General features: G+C 54.3%; 5 protein-coding genes across 5 annotated transcripts; 1 reads left to right on the forward strand and 4 right to left on the reverse strand.

Annotated features, from left to right (window-relative positions):
- Nucleotides 1–272: 272 nt before the first annotated feature.
- BDP81DRAFT_417432 (general substrate transporter) lies at nt 273–2,975 on the reverse strand. The gene is made up of 8 exons (XM_060589621.1): nt 2,354–2,975; nt 2,095–2,274; nt 1,921–2,041; nt 1,729–1,869; nt 1,383–1,652; nt 1,158–1,326; nt 717–1,101; nt 273–648 (listed from the first exon to the last, which is right to left on the reverse strand). Exons 1-8 carry the CDS (start codon nt 2,562–2,564, stop codon nt 500–502), a joined length of 1,626 nt encoding a protein of 541 aa, XP_060449398.1. The 5' UTR covers nt 2,565–2,975; the 3' UTR covers nt 273–499.
- Nucleotides 2,976–6,393: 3,418 nt separating this feature from the next.
- BDP81DRAFT_311068 (aminotransferase class I and II) lies at nt 6,394–8,095 on the reverse strand (the record flags this gene model as incomplete). Its single annotated transcript, XM_060583697.1, has 3 exons — nt 6,394–7,464; nt 7,721–7,780; nt 7,862–8,095. 3 exons carry the CDS (start codon nt 8,093–8,095, stop codon nt 6,394–6,396), a joined length of 1,365 nt encoding a protein of 454 aa, XP_060449399.1.
- Nucleotides 8,096–10,052: 1,957 nt separating this feature from the next.
- Nucleotides 10,053–11,987, reverse strand: BDP81DRAFT_417438 (snare-complex protein syntaxin-18). The gene is made up of 3 exons (XM_060589622.1): nt 11,650–11,987; nt 10,827–11,566; nt 10,053–10,736 (listed from the first exon to the last, which is right to left on the reverse strand). The coding sequence occupies exons 1-3, from the start codon at nt 11,764–11,766 to the stop codon at nt 10,496–10,498; spliced, it is 1,098 nt and encodes a 365-aa protein (XP_060449400.1). The 5' UTR covers nt 11,767–11,987; the 3' UTR covers nt 10,053–10,495.
- A 708-nt stretch (nt 11,988–12,695) lies between these two features.
- On the forward strand, nt 12,696–15,025 carry BDP81DRAFT_504007 (major facilitator superfamily transporter). The gene has a single exon (XM_060595610.1). The coding sequence runs from the start codon at nt 12,876–12,878 to the stop codon at nt 14,565–14,567; it is 1,692 nt and encodes a 563-aa protein (XP_060449401.1). The 5' UTR covers nt 12,696–12,875; the 3' UTR covers nt 14,568–15,025.
- Nucleotides 15,026–16,354: 1,329 nt separating this feature from the next.
- Nucleotides 16,355–17,157, reverse strand: BDP81DRAFT_123090 (uncharacterized protein). Its single transcript, XM_060581627.1, has 3 exons — nt 16,926–17,157; nt 16,515–16,864; nt 16,355–16,461 (listed from the first exon to the last, which is right to left on the reverse strand). The coding sequence occupies exons 1-3, from the start codon at nt 17,052–17,054 to the stop codon at nt 16,389–16,391; spliced, it is 552 nt and encodes a 183-aa protein (XP_060449402.1). The 5' UTR covers nt 17,055–17,157; the 3' UTR covers nt 16,355–16,388.
- Nucleotides 17,158–17,693: the final 536 nt, after the last annotated feature.

Raw genomic sequence — 17,693 nt, forward strand, 5'->3', positions numbered from 1 at the left:
CCTCCTCGCAGAGAAAGTTGGAGAAGGAACATTGCGAGCAGAATAGTCGGGGGACCAGGGGCGGGCTTTGCCTTTGGGCAGTTATCTGCAGCCTGATCTTGTGAACACCACCGACTGTGCCGCTGCACACTCGACATGGCCACACAAGAGGGGACATGGAGCCCCGCAGTGGAGGAGCTTTTGTTATGTACGGATACGTGGTAATCAGCTCAGATACAACCCAGCCAGTCGTATCTGCATTCTTTACACACCCCCAGTCAGTCGATGAAGCAGGCTGCGGATGATGCATGGCCGGGGAAATATCTCAACGCTGTGCAAACTGGCGAAATTCTAGGGAGTGCTACACAAGTGCCTGATTGGTCAACATTGGGAGGGATGGCATAGAGGGTTGAGAATGAATGATCTTGGCTCTTTGTAGTATCCAGGTAGTCTACGCAACTAATCAAGTTGACGCCATGGAATTTCTTCACGCAATTCTGCTAGACTAAGCATCTGACAATCAAACCTTCGATTTGGCACCGACATTCTCAACCACTTCAGTATTGCCGCCTCCACTCTTGACCTCGCCAAGAGTATCCATGTCATCGTGGTGGATGACCTTCTCAACAGCGCCAACAGCCTGGTCGGCAAGGGCCTTGTCCTCAAACACTGGTAAAGCACACTCATCAGCCATGCACAAAACAGGAGAAAATCGCGAACGGTGTCAAGAAACTTACAGAAAGCCAACTCCTCAAGGGTACGTCCCGCAGTCTCGGGGAACATAAAGTACACAAACACAACCTCAAAGGCGAGCCAGACGCAGTAGCTGATGAGGTACTTCCACGACGCCTCCTTGATGCCAATGGGGTTGACAAAGGTCGTGAAGAAGCCAGCCAACCTGCCAAAGAGCTGGAAGAGCGAGATGCCGCGCGACCGCAGGGCGTAGGGCCACAGCTCGACGAGGTAGGTGTAGGTGAGGGCGTTGTAGCCGATGCTGTAGCAGGGTGAGTACATGAAGATGAAGAAGATTGTCGCGACGGAGGCGGACTGGTTCTTGTAGTCGTTTTCGAGGGCGTGGACGGCGCGTTCCATGGAGATTGTCCAGCTGATGTAGCAGAGGAGCTGTTGAGGATTGTGAGCAGGTGAATGCTTAGGCTGACGTATTGGGGGAGACATACCAGTGAGATTGTGCAGGCTAGGTACATGACGCGGCGACGGAAGGTTCGCACGAGCATGGCTACTGTGAAGCCGCAGATGAGGGACCAGCCTGCGATGCCGAGATTGATCTTTTGCTTGACCGTGGAGTCGGTCAAGCCGATCATCTGGAGCAGATCACCCAAGTAGTATCTGTATTGTTAGCCGCTATTCAGGTGGTACTTGAAGAATAGTACCGGGAGACTTACGAGATGAGCGTGTTGCCGGACCACTGGGTAAAGAGACCCAGCATGGAAGAGATGAGAGCACGGCGGCGCATACCAGCCGTGTTGAGGAGGTCCATCCACGACTGCTTGGAGGCTTCCATCTCGAGGGTGATGACGGTCTTCATCTGTGCCATCTCGGCCCTGACGAATTCGGACTCACGGTCGCCTTCGGCGTGGTACTTGATGAGGATTTCGTGTGCTTCTTCGCTGCGGTCTCTGGTGATGAGCCATCGGGGACTCTCGGGCAGGAAGCTGTGGCATTGTGGGTTAGAAATCGATGTGACTGAAGTTTACGCGTTGAGCTCATTCTTCGAGGGGTGCGACTTACAAAACGAAAGATATCTGCAACAGAGAGGGGCAAATTTGGAGGAGAGAGGGAATTCTCCATGCCCAGTTGCTCGCAATGTTGTTCGTGCCGAAGCAGATGCCCGCAGCCACGATCTGACCAACAAAGTACGCCACGTTGAAGCTAAAAGTCCGTCAGTCCAACAATTCGTCCCACAAAGAGCGAAATACCTACAGAGATGTCAGAACAGGACGTTCCTTGGGATAACTCAATTCACCAATCAGAGACGAGCCGGAGACGATACATGTCGGGATACCAAAGCCGAGGATCATGCGGGCAACGATGTACATGCCAACTACTCAAAGTCAGTTCTCATCTTAGACAAGGCGATATGACGGCCGAACGTACCATGCTGAGAGAAGCCCTGGATAAGAGCTCCAACGACCATAACCAAACTGCCGCCAAAGATGGACCATCTTCGTCCAAACTTGTCGTTCACGATGGGGATAAAGGGAAGAGACAGGATAGCGCCGAGGGAATACGCAGCGGCGATGATGCCCTTCAAACTACCCTGTGGGTCTCCAAAGTCTACCAAACAGGTCAGCTTCAGACTTCCAGGCTCCTCCTCAACACACTCAAGAACTTGGAATCGGTTAACCAAACTTACAATCTTTCCAGGATGGCACAATCTGCAGCGCATTGATCATTTGCGAGTCGAAACCAGACGTCAATTCGATGCCCATGCACGTCGGGAAGAGCATCAGGTAGAGGTATCGCAAGTTCGGCTTCTGGTACCACGGCACCTTGTCCTCCTCCGAGATGCGGGTCAGAATGGGGTCCGCCGCCCCGGTCTCCTGGGCACGCTTGATCTGCACCATTGTGACTTTGTGAGGATGTTGTGCGGTTTCGCTCACGCAGAAAGAAGAAAGCGGTCAGAAGAGTCTCAGCGACGCGTCGAAATGTTTAGACGGTGACAGTCGATGGGGGTGGTATCAGGAATAAGTAGTTTTTATCCAGTTGACCGAGTATACGGGGATATATGTTACCGAGTCCTTGTCCCTGGGCGTTCAAGGGTGTGTGTGTGTTCAAGGGCGCGCGACTCCAACACGCTTCTCTAGTGTATCCGTAGACTCTCTCATCTCCAACTTCCGACGAGGTCCACCCGGGTATTTTATATACATACGCACTGCCGTGAAGTAACTACCCCATGTTTGGATACGTCCGAACCTATCAGCACAATGGGCAGATTTCGGCAGACAGCAAGCCAGAACCAAGAGAAGGGCTAAGGCGGGACAGCGGGAGAGGGAAGCGGCGTCGGCCAGGATCCCAGGTGGCAGAAGGTCCGAATGAGATGACTGTTGCATCGGGGACACGCTCGCAAAGAGCCGGGGGCGGTGGCACATCATCCATGGCCCCATGGGAGGGGAGTTAGCTTCTCGCCAAGACGTGTCTGGGGGTTTCCTCGCCGGGGCTTGAGGTTGAATTGTTGTTTGCATTTATCCATCCAGTGAGGAAACCACGTTCGTCTCAAACAATGGAGCAGCATTCAATGATATGCGGGGAAGTTTCCCCCACATGGTCTTTGCTTTTCCCCATGGGCGTTGGTCAGATGGTTCGCTGCTTAATTTATGGGCAGGGGAAGGATTGTGGGAGTTTTTCGCACGAGCATTCAACTCCGCATCTCCGCTAGAACAACTAGATGGTTTGGGGAAAGACTTGGGCCAAGGAGACGGTTTATTGGTTGGTTTTCCATCAGTTGCTTACGGGGAATGGATCAACATCAGGTTTGTTTTCTCGAGGTGCTTGGCTTGGCGGTGACTTTATCAGAGGGATGGGGGGAGGTTGGCGCCGTTACCGTATTCGGTCATTCGGGATGGCCAGAAGCGAGATTTCGTATCCAATGCCGAGGTCATGGTACGGAAGTCCGAGATGTGGAGAGATGAGACACTTCAATCTCCCAGACTCTTCGATGAAAAGTCTACGGATGCTATGAACCAAAAGAAGCATTCGAGTCTTGGAGGGTTTCCGATGAAGCATCATGTCTCCCATGGGTTCCCCGCGCCGAGTTCAAAGGTTGTGATGGATGTCGGGTTACTCCAACTAGACTGCAGCTGCTCATGCGGACTGACGCCGAGAGACTGTCCAGCGCAGTAACGCGGCACAGCTCGTCTATTCGAGGCGAGCTGTGTAGGATGCGGACGAAAAGAACCTTGCTCAGAAGAAGCAGGCAATCTGTCGTATTACCACATCTTCTTCGGGCTGGTTCCTGTAAGGTACTCCGTAGTCACGCTGACTTCTCCCACCGGCCGGGGCATGCGTTCCAACTTCTAATTGTTCCATTCATTGAGAGAACCCCAGTACAGGACGAGGTTGGCAAAAGACCACCCACCCGTGTGTCCAAGATGTTGCTTACTCTTCGCTAAGTATCCCATTCCATCAGTCTGTGTTTAGCAACTTCATGTTTCTTCCCAACGGTGTGGTCGACAGCTCGCACTGATGTAACCCTGTATCCAAAGACTCAAGAGTCTTACCAAGTTCCGACTGGTCTCGTCGGACTCGGGGACGGTGCCCGTGCCGTGTGTCAGCGGCGGATCGGAGCCCATCCTGGTTGAAGCCATTGGAACGCGGGGATGCAAGATTCATGGTCGTCCTAGCCGGGTAATATCAAAGGCTCTGACTAAAGTTTGCGAGGGTTGTGATTGACGTCTCTTTTCCAATTCACTCTCCTCAATGTATGAGCTCCTCGACGTTGATCCGAAGGGGGGAAGATTGCGGGGGAAGATCTTCTGCATCTCATTGGAGTAGAGCCGGACGCCGTCAACCATCCCGAATGGGCTCAAAGTTCTAGAACAGTTGTCACACTCATAGTGTACCTACGCCCGACGAAACAAGACCCCGTAGAGCTCTTCCGTAACGCATGCCATTCTGTCTTTTGCACACAGCGGCGAACAACTTATAAGAAAGCAAATAGACATCACGCGGGCTTGAAGTCTTCCGCCCTCTAGAGTCCATGCCAAATCAAGGACAAACAAAAGTCCTCGGCATCCTCCCATTTTCCCCCCACAAGACAACACAGACTCAAATATCATAGGCTCGTGAAGAAGGAGCACCCTACAGGGGTTTCCGATAGACCCGTCAACCACACCATTTCCCTCTACCGGCATTGCGGGAGACCGGGGTTGGGGTGTGCGCGTTAGCCGTAAAGTCCCGAGAGAAGGGCCGATTGCCACGAGGGATTGGGACTAGATAATCGGGACGTCGTCCCTGGAACGCTCGCCTCTTATGGTGTCTGTTTTTCGTGATCTCTTAAACTTCGGAAGGATTTTGATTTTCTTTGGAGTTTCTGTTGCTTGGCTCGTTGCGAAGTCTTAGGAAGGGGAAAGTGGAGGATGATCCAGGAAGGTCTATTCCGATTCTTTACGATACCCGAATACTCCCGACTCGAGCACCCATCCGAACGATTTCCATGTCCGATGAGAATCACAGCACAAACCATGGGTCGACATCTCGACCGAGTTTGATACCGATGAGCTTGGCAAAATGTTGACTACAGGGGAAAAGAGGCTATTGGAGAGGGAGTTCGTACCAGAATCATCCACCCGCCATGGCGGTGAGGGGGAGTTTTACTTCCGAAGGGTCTACAAGCACGATGACGAGAACGACGAGAACAATAACGACCACAATCAACAACATCCCATTTTCACATCGCAGAAACGTAACAGCAGTGTTTTAGTAACCTTCCACTATAGCGTTAAGGCTTCTTTAAAGTATAAAGCAACGCCTCACAGACGCCCTTCTCACGATAAAAGCAGCGACGAGAGCTTCCATGGACACATTCGGTTCAACCACAGTGCCGCCACGACAGTGTTAGGTTCCCACTGATATCGATGATCGCCTCTTCGATGACAGCGTTTGAACCTCGCCCACTAGAGCCGGTCAAGAGAACCTCGAGTGCTGGTGCGGGTTAAGACTAGAGTCTGGCTGGTACTAGTGTCTTCGTATTCGTAAGTGGTTACGACGAGGGTAGAGGAGAGAGGATAAAAGAGAGGTATAGAGGATAAAGAGAGACAGAGAAGAGGGATAGAGATAAAGAGGATGAGAAACAGAAGACGCTGATGAAGATAAGAGAGAGAAAGGCAGGGAGGGAGAGAGAGAGAGATGGGGAGAGGTTTTTAAGTTCGATATGCTTTGTACTTACTCCAGGGGATCTGGCCCAGGTCAAGACGAGGATCTGGCTGGCATTGGTGTCTTCGTATTCGTGAGTACCTATGACGAGGGGACGAGAGTGGACGAGAGAAAGGCCCGGTTGATCGATATGCTTGTTGCTCACCATATCTCGCCTCACCTTGCCAGGCTGTCTCAGTATCGTTTGCCCGGCACTCAGCCGGCACAAAGAGCCGACGGCAACAGCTCTCAGCGAATTGACCAGTTCTCCGTCACCGGTGTCCGAACGGTAGGTTTTATAGATATTAATAGTAATAGTCTCATATCACACAGTTCATCGAAGAGCCAGTAGGAGCCAGCAGAATGCATCAAGAACAAGAGGTGATGGTCATTACTCCAGAGCTAGGAAATCTAAGTTTTTTTTTTTCTTTCCCTCTTTCCACTTCCTGCCATCTGTCTCGCCACACTGTTGAGGGGGGACATATCCGATCCCCCATGTTTACCCATTTACATTCATACAAAACGTCATAAGAAGCTTCAATCTCATTTCGTCTCACGAACAACCTTGTCGACCGCCTTGGCAAAGTACTCGACATTCCTCGTGTTGAGACCAGCCATGCTGATGCGACCGTTCTTGGTCATGTACACGTGAGCATCCTCGCGCAATTTCAGTACCTGCGTCTCGGACAGGCCGGTGAAGCTGAACATGCCGATCTGGTCGGTGATGTGGTTCCAGGTGCCGGGGGTGCCGAGCTCCTCGAGCTTGGCGCGAAGGACCTTGCGCATCTCGATGATGCGGCCGGACATTGTGCGCAGGTTGTCCTCCCACTCGGCGAAGAGCGCCGGGTCGTTGAGCACGGTGGCTGCGACGCGGGCGCCGTACAACGGAGGGTTTGAGATCTCGGAGCGCTGGAGGATGGCGAGCTGGGAAGCGATGCGTTTCGTGGTATCGGCGGCGTCGGAGGCCGGGGCGGTGACGAAGTGGAAGCATCCGGCGCGCTCGCCGTAGAGGCCAAAGTTCTTTGCGAAACTCTGGGCAATGAGGAGCTCGAAGCCCTGCTCGATGAAGTAGCGCACAGCCCAAGCATCCTGGGCGAGGTTGCCAGAGGCAAAGCCCTGATAGGCGCAGTCGAAGAAGGGGAAGTGGTTCTTCTGGCGCATCAGGGCGGCAATCTCCTTCCACTGCTCCTGTGTCGGGTCAACACCAGTGGGGTTGTGAGCGCAGGCGTGGAGAAGGATGATGGAGCGCTCGGGAGCGGAGGACAGGGTAGACTTGAGGCCCTCAAAGTCGAGACCCTTTGTCTCCTTGGAGAAGTAGGGATATTGAGCGATGGGCAGGCCGACGTTGCCAAAGATCTGGTTGTGGTTGGCCCATGTCGGGTTGGAGATGTAGACTGTGCGGTTGCCCTTGTAGAACTTTGCGAGGAAGAGGGCGCCGAGATGGACGGCACCTGTACCGGAGATGGTCTGGACGGAGGAAGTGCGCTTCTCACGGATGGCGGGCGAGTCGGCGCCGAGCATCAGCTCGTTGGCCTTGCCGGTGAATTGGGGAATACCGGCGATGGGGGCATATTCGTGGTTCAGTTCGGGATCGTTGCGGAGGATCTCGTCGGCCTGTAAAGTTGCATCATGGCGGGGTTAGCGGGGGTGGGTAACTTGTAAGGGGCAGGCGAAAAGTGGAGGAAGTGGGATGCGATGAGGGGAAAGCTCATCAAAAATAGGACGATGCACATCAGCTGTTGTGCTGCCGATGCGTGACGCAGCCGGGCTTTGCCTTGCTGGAGCCGGAGGGGCCGCGAGCAGGGTCCGTCTCCGGAGGGTATTCACACATCTAGATGAAGGAAAATAGAGAGAGAGAATTGTGACGCACCTTCTTGACGACGGGGAGAACCCAAGGCTTCGCATTGTCATCGCGGTAAGCTCCAATTCCCTGGTCTGGTTAGCAAAAGAGTCGAGAACACCATCAAGACAGCTAGTCACAGCCTCTTGATGAATCAAGGGTTCACCCCACCAAATCGACCTTGTCCTTGCTCTGGTCTGCCCTGTAGGCGGCCATCAAGCCGAAGAGGGGATCCTCGGGAGCTTGTGGCACCGTGCTGGCGGGGAAGTTTGTCGTGGAAACAGGCGCCATGATGTGCGATGCGATGTTGCGTATTCTCGAGAGGGTAGAGTTGATCTGGGGAGAAGAAGAAGAGGAGGAGGAAGAGGGCGAAGCTGATGAAGAAGAAGAGGAATCACCGGGCATTTTCAGCGTCGGAGCTTTCGTGAGAAGGGGGAACGAGTCAGAGGCGGGGGGGAGGAAGGGTCTGTCTGGGGGTGGTTATTATTATGGCATCAAATAGTGGTACGATTTAGACGGGCGAATGGGAAGCTTTGCGATTACAGGTGCCAACCGTTTGTCCAGCGTCTGAGGTGCCCCCAAGTACCCAGGTGGGCAGTGGGAATGGGAGCTTGGTCACCGGTGTGGTCGGGGTGTTTTGGGACCTTGGGATTTTGGGATGAGAGGTGCCCTTCTGCCCGGGCTCCCGGGGGGGTCACCGTGTCACCCGACGCCTCGAGGTTGGACGGGGAAGGGGAAGGGGGAAGCGGACATGCACCTCCATAGACGGGGGACTTCCAGCTAAGGTAAGGCAGGAAACGTCTAGGACGTCAAGGGACAGGGCAAGCCGCAAGATGACATGTTGCTGAGGCGAGGGACGGACGGGCTGCAACTGCTTACCTAGGGGAAGACGACGGGGGGTTTGGTTGGTGCGGGAGCTAAGCTATCCCAGAAAGACCTGGACATGTTAACTACGATCCGGTAAACGCTTGCTTGGGTCTGGCCGAGTGTCTCGTCCCCGCGGCGCACCGGGAGTTGCAGAAAACGTACAAGAACGTAGATGTGGTTGCAGCGGACGGGCGGGCTGCAGAAGACAGACACTACCTAGGTACAGACGCAGGGTGCAGGGTACACCGTACGGCAGAGCAACGGCGTCGATACAAGGGGTTGGTTGGGGGTTGGTTGGGGGTTGGTTGGGGGTTGCTGGAATCCTGGATGAAGGGCTGACTGAGGTGGTGAGGTTTTGGCTCGGACGATCGGAGGGCGTATGTTTTGTGGCTCGGAAATTCTGGCTGTCTGGGTAGGTGGCAGGAGAAACTTGAGAAAGAGCAAGCAATCGACTTTGAATGGAACCTGGTGACGGAGAAAAAGTACCACTGTGACACTTCCAAGGCTGGGTTTTGGGGCAAAGTTGTATCAAATGGAATCCACCGGGTGCGGGCAGGATAGTCAGGTCGAGGTAGGTATTTCGTAACGCCTTGCCCGAATCGGGTGCGGATAGGCGGATTTGTCTGCAGAAATAGATTGTTTCTGTCCCTTCTGTCCCTTTGCTAGGTAAACGGGAAGCAGTATGGTGACTTGTCCGGGATGTTGAAGCAGAGAAAAAGATACCGAGAATGAAGAAATCGGCGAAGTGTCGGGCGATAATCGGGGATTTCGTTGTTTCCAGGTTTGGCAGCAGCAGCAGTGGCAGTACCTTCCTTTCGGTGTCTTGTGCATCGGCGGGGGAAGGAGCGCGCCTTCTCTTTATCCTCTAGCTGTCGGCTCCCCACTGCTTCCCCATTGCCCCCCAACCTTTCCCAATTGCGCTTGTGAGGTCACCCGTTGCGGGCGGGCCGAGGTCTCGGGCTCAACCCCATGACTCTCCAAACTATCCCATTTGCTGCCAGACTGCATTCACGACTCAAACCTCATGGTACACAGGTAGAAGTTCATCCCGGTTTACCTTCTTGGTTTCCTTATGAACCGATAATATCGGATGTAGTGCAATGCTAGATCAGGCTATAAGCCGAACCGCAGCATGGCCAAGATCATCCCATCTCATCTGTATGATGGACTGCTACAGCTTGACAGACGCACATTCGTCCCAGAAAAAGTAGCCTCTAACCTGGGAATACTGCAACTGAGTAATGTAGTTATATTTACAGAGCTCGGCACATCTACCAAGAATAACCGCAAAGATGAGACCACTCCTCGGTATTGCAACATTCCCCCCTCCAAAACACCGCGAGTACCGAGAACCGTTTCGCATGTCAAATCCAGGGATGTCGTTAGCAGCGCCAATCAGAAGCTCGCCTGCTCAGAGCTTGCTTTGGTCCCCCGTGGACCTGCCGAAGCCCCCAGCATCCCCGAGCACACCGTAACAATTCCTCATCTCTATCATGAAGGCAGCTCGGTTTGCTCAAGAAGGCAAGATCGCTATTAATGCTCCTAGTGCCCGTAGATTGAGGCACCGGTCTTCCTATGTTCTAGTCCGCTGGATCTACATGGCTTGGGACTAGGTCACCTGCACCTGGCCCAGGCTTTTTAACTCCTCAGCATGTGACGCTCGTATCTAGAAACTTTCACATGTCTGTCAGCCCAACCTCCCACCACCCCACAATGAGCCTGTGATTGGAGTCAAGACACAAGTGGAATGCTACGTTGATATTTCAAAACTGCACAAATTGAAAAGGCCGGAGATTGAAGGTGGGATTTATTAGGTCTCGATACGTGGTGGGGAGGACAGCCTAGATGATGGTTCTGATGTGTATCGCCATTAGCAATTCATACTCGACAAACTCCCAGCCAAAGCTTCTATGCAGCCCATAAGCGACAGCCTCACAGCTATATGATCAAATCCCACAGAATCAAAAACGTGCACAACCCAGCCGACGCGAAGAACGTATACCTCGCCGCGCTCGGTCGCTGCGCCGCCTTCTTCAGCTGCTTGTTACCGCCGCCCACATCCGCCGTGATATTTTCCGAATCCGCCACAAGTTGCTCGATATGCGCCGACTGCGTCGCCAAGTTACCCACCAGCAACGTCTGCAGCTCCGCGATCTCGAGCAGCGACTTCTCTGCCGTCCTGTTCATAGCCACCGTTGATTAGCGATGCATCTTGAGAGCAGTCTCGGGCGACTTGTAGTGAAGATCGTCAACCATCCCAAAGACATACCTGACTTTGTCCAGCGTGCTGTTGTAGTGCTGGAGCATATCCTGGTTCCCCTTTTCAAACATCTGAATCTGCTCATCCGTAAGGCCCTCTCGCGGATCATACGACGATGTACCCTCATCCCCCGGCGGCAGACCACCACCAGCCTTGCCCGCCGTCCCCTTGTTGGCCGCAGCACTCTTCGCCATGGACTCATAAAACCCACCCAACTCAGGCATCGCACCACCACCACCAGCCTTAGCCAACACGCTCCGATTCTTCTCCATCTCCCTCGTAAGCCTCATCTCCATCATATCCTGCTGCGTCCTCCCGCACCGCTGCAGCCCCAGCCTTAGACTCTGAATCACCTCGTCGCGGTGCTGCCCAATCGTCCTCGCGCGCGCCTCGGCCGCGGCGTGCTCCGCCGTCTTTCCCTTGTCGCTGTCCCCCGCATCGCTTGCGGCGGCCCATGCTCCCAAGGCGCCGAGCCTGCTGGCGTACTTTTTGCGGATGACGGCCGTTTCGGTTTCGCGGCGGAGGAGCTCTGCTTCGTTGAGGGCTGTGATGCTTGCGTTGAGCTCGCGGAGCATTTGCTTTGCGTTTGCGTCGACTTCTTCGCGGTCGCGGTCTGTTAGGTGACGTTGCTGCTGTTGCTGGGCGGCGGCGGCGGCGGCGTGGATGTGTGTTTTGCGCGGCTGCGCTGTTGAGAGGTAGGCTTGTCGGACATCTTTGAGTTCGTTGTGGAGGTTTGTGATGTGGGAGTTCTGGAGGGAAAGAAGGTTAGAGGGATGTAGTTCTCAGTCACAGAAGGGAAGACACAGTCGTTGAGAGATTGGTATAGACTCACTATTCTGTAAGCCTCCTTGAGGAAGCCGTCAATCGCTTCGAGACTGAGCTTCTTTTCGGTGACGATGGGCGCATTGCGCTTCCGCAGGATTTCGTTGAATACCGGTGTAATGTCCATCTTCGGTGGCGAATGGAGACTTTTCCGTACGGCTAGGAGAGGAAAATGTCGAATATGAGAGCAATTACTTGGAGTTGAGTAGCATAGTGCGTGGTATCACGCAACGTCGAGGAATAACGTCGTTCAATCCTTGGTCACATCCACGCTGCCAGCTGGAGATCTGGAAAGCTGTTCTCCAATGACGTGGCTTCGGTTCTTAGGTCTCATCAGCCACATTTGTCCCCTCGGACTTGGGGCTGTTGTGGCTGGTACCTTAGTCCAAGATTAGCTAAGCGGGCCGTCGATGATGAGAGTCCCGGGCTGCATCGGCAGGGCGCACGAGCCAGTTCCCCCACAACGACGAGGTCGAAGCTTACAGATGACGCCAATTAAGACATCCATCAACGACTTTTCATGTTCCCATTGAAAAGGCACCACATTCAGGAACGGATTTCTGAGAATGGCTTAAAGCTCGAAGCTGAGATTTCCGATCTCGGAGCCAAATAACTCATGCTAGAGTCTAGCGATTCTAAACATGCCCACCATCTCTGGCTGTAAAGCCAACGCAGATCGCCTACTAGTGTCAAGCACACTAAGTTACCAACGGATCTTGTTTCTTGTTTGCTTGCACAATGGCCTCCCGCCCGATACCGCACCGATAGAGGCGTCCCAGAAGCCGCCTCTGTCAATGCTGGACGACTCCAGCTGCCCAAAACAGGCGGGCTTTTGTGGAGGCATGGCCCGGTCCGGACGAATAATGGAAGCTGCATGTTAATCGCGGTCGGTCAGAGGCCGAGTGGTGGAGACCGATCTGGGAGCGGAAATAACATCATTGTTGTAAAGGCAGGGTGTGCGGCAGCGCGGCAAGGTGGTCCCGCTCACGGATATGGACGACTTGCAAAATTCATGGAGGGAAGCAAGATCACTCATTATTGTGGTGTTTGCATGCTCATCTTTTCGGTTTATATCGCGTTGATACAGTCTTTGCGACATCCCCAGGAAACGTTGTGTGATACTATCAAGCAATTGTCTAAAGACAGTAACAGAAGCTCAGCTTCGATCCCTTGTGTCTTCTTGTCTTATCGTCCCCCCGTATCTTTGCTGGCTACGGCGATGCTGTCTCGACAAGTATGGGACAAGATGAGTTGAACCACATAAGCCAAATGGGCTCGGATCAGAACCCAACGAGGCCAAGTACACCACAGACATCTCCAAGCCCGTCCATCATTCAGGCCTTACCACCAGGCGACCCCGAACTCGCCAACGAGAAAGCACAGAATGAAGTCTCCTCAACCGAAGATCCCAACCCGGCCCAAGACCAAGACGACCCCGAAAACCTCACCCGCCAGCCCAGCGGCCCAGCCTACAGCGTCTTCTCCCCCTCCACAAAGCGCTGGGTAGCCTTCATGGCCTCCGTCGCCTGCTTCGTCCCGCCCATGTCAGCGAACATCTACTACCCGGTCCTGGCCCCCATCGCAGACGACCTCCACGTCTCCGTCGCTCTCGTCAACCTCACCGTCACCTCATACATGATCCTCCAAGCCATCTCCCCAACACTCTTTGGCGATTTCGGCGACATGGCTGGCCGCCGCCCGGCCTTTCTCATCGCTTTTAGTATTTATCTGGTGGCCTGCGTCGGGCTCGCCCTGCAGCGCAACTACGCCGCCCTCCTCGTCCTCCGCATGCTGCAGAGCGGCGGGAGCAGCGGCGCCATTGCTCTGGGGTTCGCCATGGTGGCCGATATCTCGGTCAGCTCGGAGCGGGGCAAGTACATGGGCATCGTCGGCGCGGGCATCAACGTCGGCCCCACCATCGGGCCCGTTTTGGGGGGCGTCCTGACGCAGTACTTTGGCTGGGCGTCCATCTTTTGGTTTTGCGTTGTGCTCATTAGCCTCTGGCTTGTCCCGTACGCTCTATTCGTCCCGGAAACCTGCCGCGGCGTCGTGGGCAATGGCTCCGTCCCAGCTCAGTCGTGGAACCGGCCTCTGATCGACCTCATCCGCCGGCGCCGGCGCCGTAACCGCAGGCTCCAAGACCCAGACAACCTCTCCCGGACAGAATCCGCCGCAACAGAAGCACCAACACATCCTCACCGCAAAATCCGCTTCCCAAACCCAATCCGCTCCGTCAAAATCATCTTTGAAAAAGAAATGGCCCTCGTCCTCGCCTACAACAGCCTCCTCTACGTAGCCTTCATCTGCGTAGCCGCCACCCTCGGCACCCTCTTCCGCGAAATCTACCACTTCAACGACCTCGAGCTCGGCCTCTGCTACCTCCCCTACGGCGCGGGCTGCGTCGTCGCCAGCCTGGGCCAGGGCTACGTCCTCGACTGGAACTACCACCGCATCGCCTCCCACATCGGCTTCGCCATCGACCGCCGCCGCGGCGACGACCTTCTCAAGTTCCCCATTGAAAAAGCCCGCCTGCAGCCCGTCTATCCGGCCGTCGCCGTGGGTCTCGCGGCGCTGACGGCGTACGGGTGGGTGTTGCATTTTGAGGTCGGTGGTGTTGCGGCGCCGTTGGTGCTGCAGGGTGTTATCGGGCTTACTATCACGGGGTCGTTTAGCGTTATGAATACGCTTATTGTGGATTTGTTCCCGGACGCGCCTGCGACGGCGACGGCGGCGAATAACCTGGTGCGGTGCGCCATGGGCGCCGTCGGGACGGCGGTGATTGAGTACATGATTCGGGGGATGGGGAGGGGGTGGTCGTTTACGTTCTTGGCTGCATTGTGTGCCGTGCTGAGCCCGATGATGTTTTTGATAGCGAAGAAGGGTCCCGTGTGGAGGAATGAGAGGCGGATGAGGGAAGAGGCGTCATGATTTGGTTTTGGGTTGGATACGGTCTTCCGTTTGTTGGAGAGGGCTGAATCTTTTGGCGTTGATAATGATATCAGAATATCTCAGTTCTAGTTTCAGGTTCAGGAGCGGGTTGGACTTTGTCTTCTCCTGGAATTGTGGTTTTCTATAATTATCATCAAGATCCGGTGCCACATGACCCAGCCATTGTCACTGACTGATTGACACTGTAGGTGTTTCTAAAAACACAATGTCCAGGAATAACTTGAAGCTTGATTTTGGGAGATCATCTACTATCGAAGAACTCTCTCAAGCTTGGACCAGAGGATTGTTTTTTTTGCGAACCACTCCGGTCAGGCAAACGCGGTCGAGACAAGACAGCGGGAAAATAGACTCGACCTAGCTCGAGTAAACATATTCTATTGTTTATGTCTCACGGTCTCGTGCATGCGCTCGCCAACGGGATGGAGCAGCAAGAGTCCCCTCCCGCGGGGGCCCGAGATGTCATCCCTTGGGAGCTCGTCCCATTCGTTCTAGCCCTGTCTCAGTAACCGTTAAGAGCCGCCAAGTGGACCACTCAACCGAGTTGTCTTGCTTGACTCTCGGTCTTGATGGACTGCTAGGTCCTAGACGTTGGAATAGCTGCTTTGCGGGACCGCATCCGGCGTCGCTAACGGCTGGCATGTCGTGGCTGTTGTAGGAGCAAGGCTATCGCGCTCATATTCAGATCGATTTAGCAGCAAACTCCGGCCCCAGAGCTCATGCTCGTAGCATCCCTTCGTTCCATAGCTTCAACTTCTTTGTAGACGCGGTCTCGGAAACCCCTCTTTTGAGGTAATTCCTGTCCGGAATATCGTCCAGAGTATCTATCGTCTTGAGTACCAAGTACGCGTGCTGTTGTCAATGAGATCATGGCAAGAGGTTTGCTTACTAGCCTGTGCGGGGTGCTTGCTGTTCGAACCGGCTACTTGGACGCGATCACAAGCTTCGAAAGGGATGTAGACTCTACGAGCGAGAATACCATCTGATGATGACCGGCGGAGTTGTTTGTGTCTCTTGCCACCTCTGAGGGTCGGATAGGTCAGCAACTTGGCGTCAAAAGTCCGTATTCTCTGGTCGCTCGCGTGCGAGAATGTGACGCCGTCCCACATGGTATAAGAAGCAGGGCTACCTCTGACGATCCCGAGATCAGGATCTAGACCGCAGATCAAACACTCTAGTTCATACCAACGTCAACAACTGGGCCTCTCCTACTAAAATACACCAACAAGTAAGTCAGTGACACTTAGCTGTACCCCAGATCGAACCTGACTTCTGTCTAGTCCAAGCCGAATAAGTCCACCTTCAAGAGAGGACCAGCATCGATGAAGCAGCAGACCCATATGGGCCTCGAGGGTCAGAGACATGGCGTTTCCAGGTCAGGAAGTAGCGTTGTAGATGATGCTCATCAGTCGAATCAGAGTTCACCCAAAAAGAAAAAGAACCGAAATAAAGCTCCTTCGAACATGGTAGCCGTGGACCGTCCGTGGCCTAGGTCAGAGGAAGCTCGGAAGGCTAGGCTGAATCCTTTCAGCACGCCTGTCGACACATCTATACATGACCCGCTCTGCCATTGGTACTACGACGAGATGGCTGATCAGCCATACAATGCAATAGACGAAGTAGAAATGCCCGTCCGGAATTGGGACGAGACACCAACGAGTGGAGAAGACGAAGACGCCTGGCCATGTGGAGCTCCGGCTGGCAGTGATATGGTCTGGTATGGCAGTTTACGATGATGTGTAGACGAGGACAGGGACAGAACAATGTTTTGCGGGAATGTGGTGCTGGATATCATTTTGTCGTCTATAAAGCGGGGACGGAGGACTCCAGAGCCTCTCTTCGAGCTTCCCAAGCCAACCAATCTGATCTCGTTGTCCTATTCCCGCGTCAGCATTTTCATCTTGCCCAGATCTAATGATGGATACGTACGGCAACAATCCCATTGAGTTGACCTTCCAAACCGCCAGGGCCAGGGCCACGAATTGCATAGCAACGTATGCCAACTTGACCTGCAACATCTTGGCCTTGTTCGTTTCCGATTCGAACCTCTCAAATGCCTGATTGACCGCAGTGAGACCCATCAGGGGGTTCTTGAAAGCCATAAACACCATCATAATGCTGAAGATCTGGAGCGAATTGCCGGACATGTACATCATGATGGCCGTCATTGGCAGGTTCTTGACGGGTGCGAGCGCCACCTCCCACGCCTTCTTGACTTTCAGAGTATCCATCTCCTCGGGTGTCTGTTGCTTGCGCGGCTGGATAGCCTTCTGGTCCTTCTGCTTCTACAGAGGTAAATTAGCGGGATTATTTGCTTGCGCGGGGCCGCGAAGAGCTTGCCTTGGAGCTGTATGAGGTTTGCGACGGGTAGCCTGGAGGGTCGGAGATGCCGGGGACCTTGGACTTAGCAGCTGGGGGAGACTGGAGGTCTGCGACCCATCGCGGGACATCGCCATTGACCAAAGCCATGATCGGAGTACTTGTGTCGGGTCTCGTTAGTTGAGCGCGCGGTCGGAAGCTTAGGGAACTCAGATGCAGGTGATGAGACGAAAGCTGGCAACGAATTCGCGCTGGTGGGTGATGACGGGCTGTCGTTGGAAAGCAGTTCCCCACAAAACGGGCCGGCTAAACCTAGGCAACCCGACGCGCACCCCACGCGGTTGACAGCGCCTGCGCTTATTCTTTATCGGCTGACCGATAAGGCCCAGTTTCGGACCTGTCGCACTCCACTGCGGAACGGCGGGAGCTTTGGGAATCCAACGTTGAACTTCCCCTTAAACAACTGGGAATCGAAACCCCGGATTGCCCGCAAGAAACAAACGACAAACGACCGCACCCCGTACCGTCGCACCGAGCGAACCCTCCCGAACCCACGCTCCGATAGACAACGGCCACAGCAGCTGGCGTAGGGACAAAAAGAAGGTTGTCCGGCATTTCAGCTCGACGACACGTTGATCGCGCAGAAGCCTCTTCGATTGGCCGCAACCCCCCCCCCGGCACCAACGACGCATGTGACATCCCTTCTGGCCTTTGCACTCCTCTCACCATCCAAGACAAGTCAAGGAAGTACTGCGTCTTCCAGCCAACTTTTGCGACCCCGTTCCGATC

The sequence above is a fragment of the Colletotrichum phormii genome, assembly GCF_030913505.1.
Source record: "Colletotrichum phormii strain CBS 102054 chromosome Unknown BDP81scaffold_3, whole genome shotgun sequence".
Classification (NCBI taxonomy): Eukaryota; Fungi; Ascomycota; class Sordariomycetes; order Glomerellales; family Glomerellaceae; genus Colletotrichum; species Colletotrichum phormii.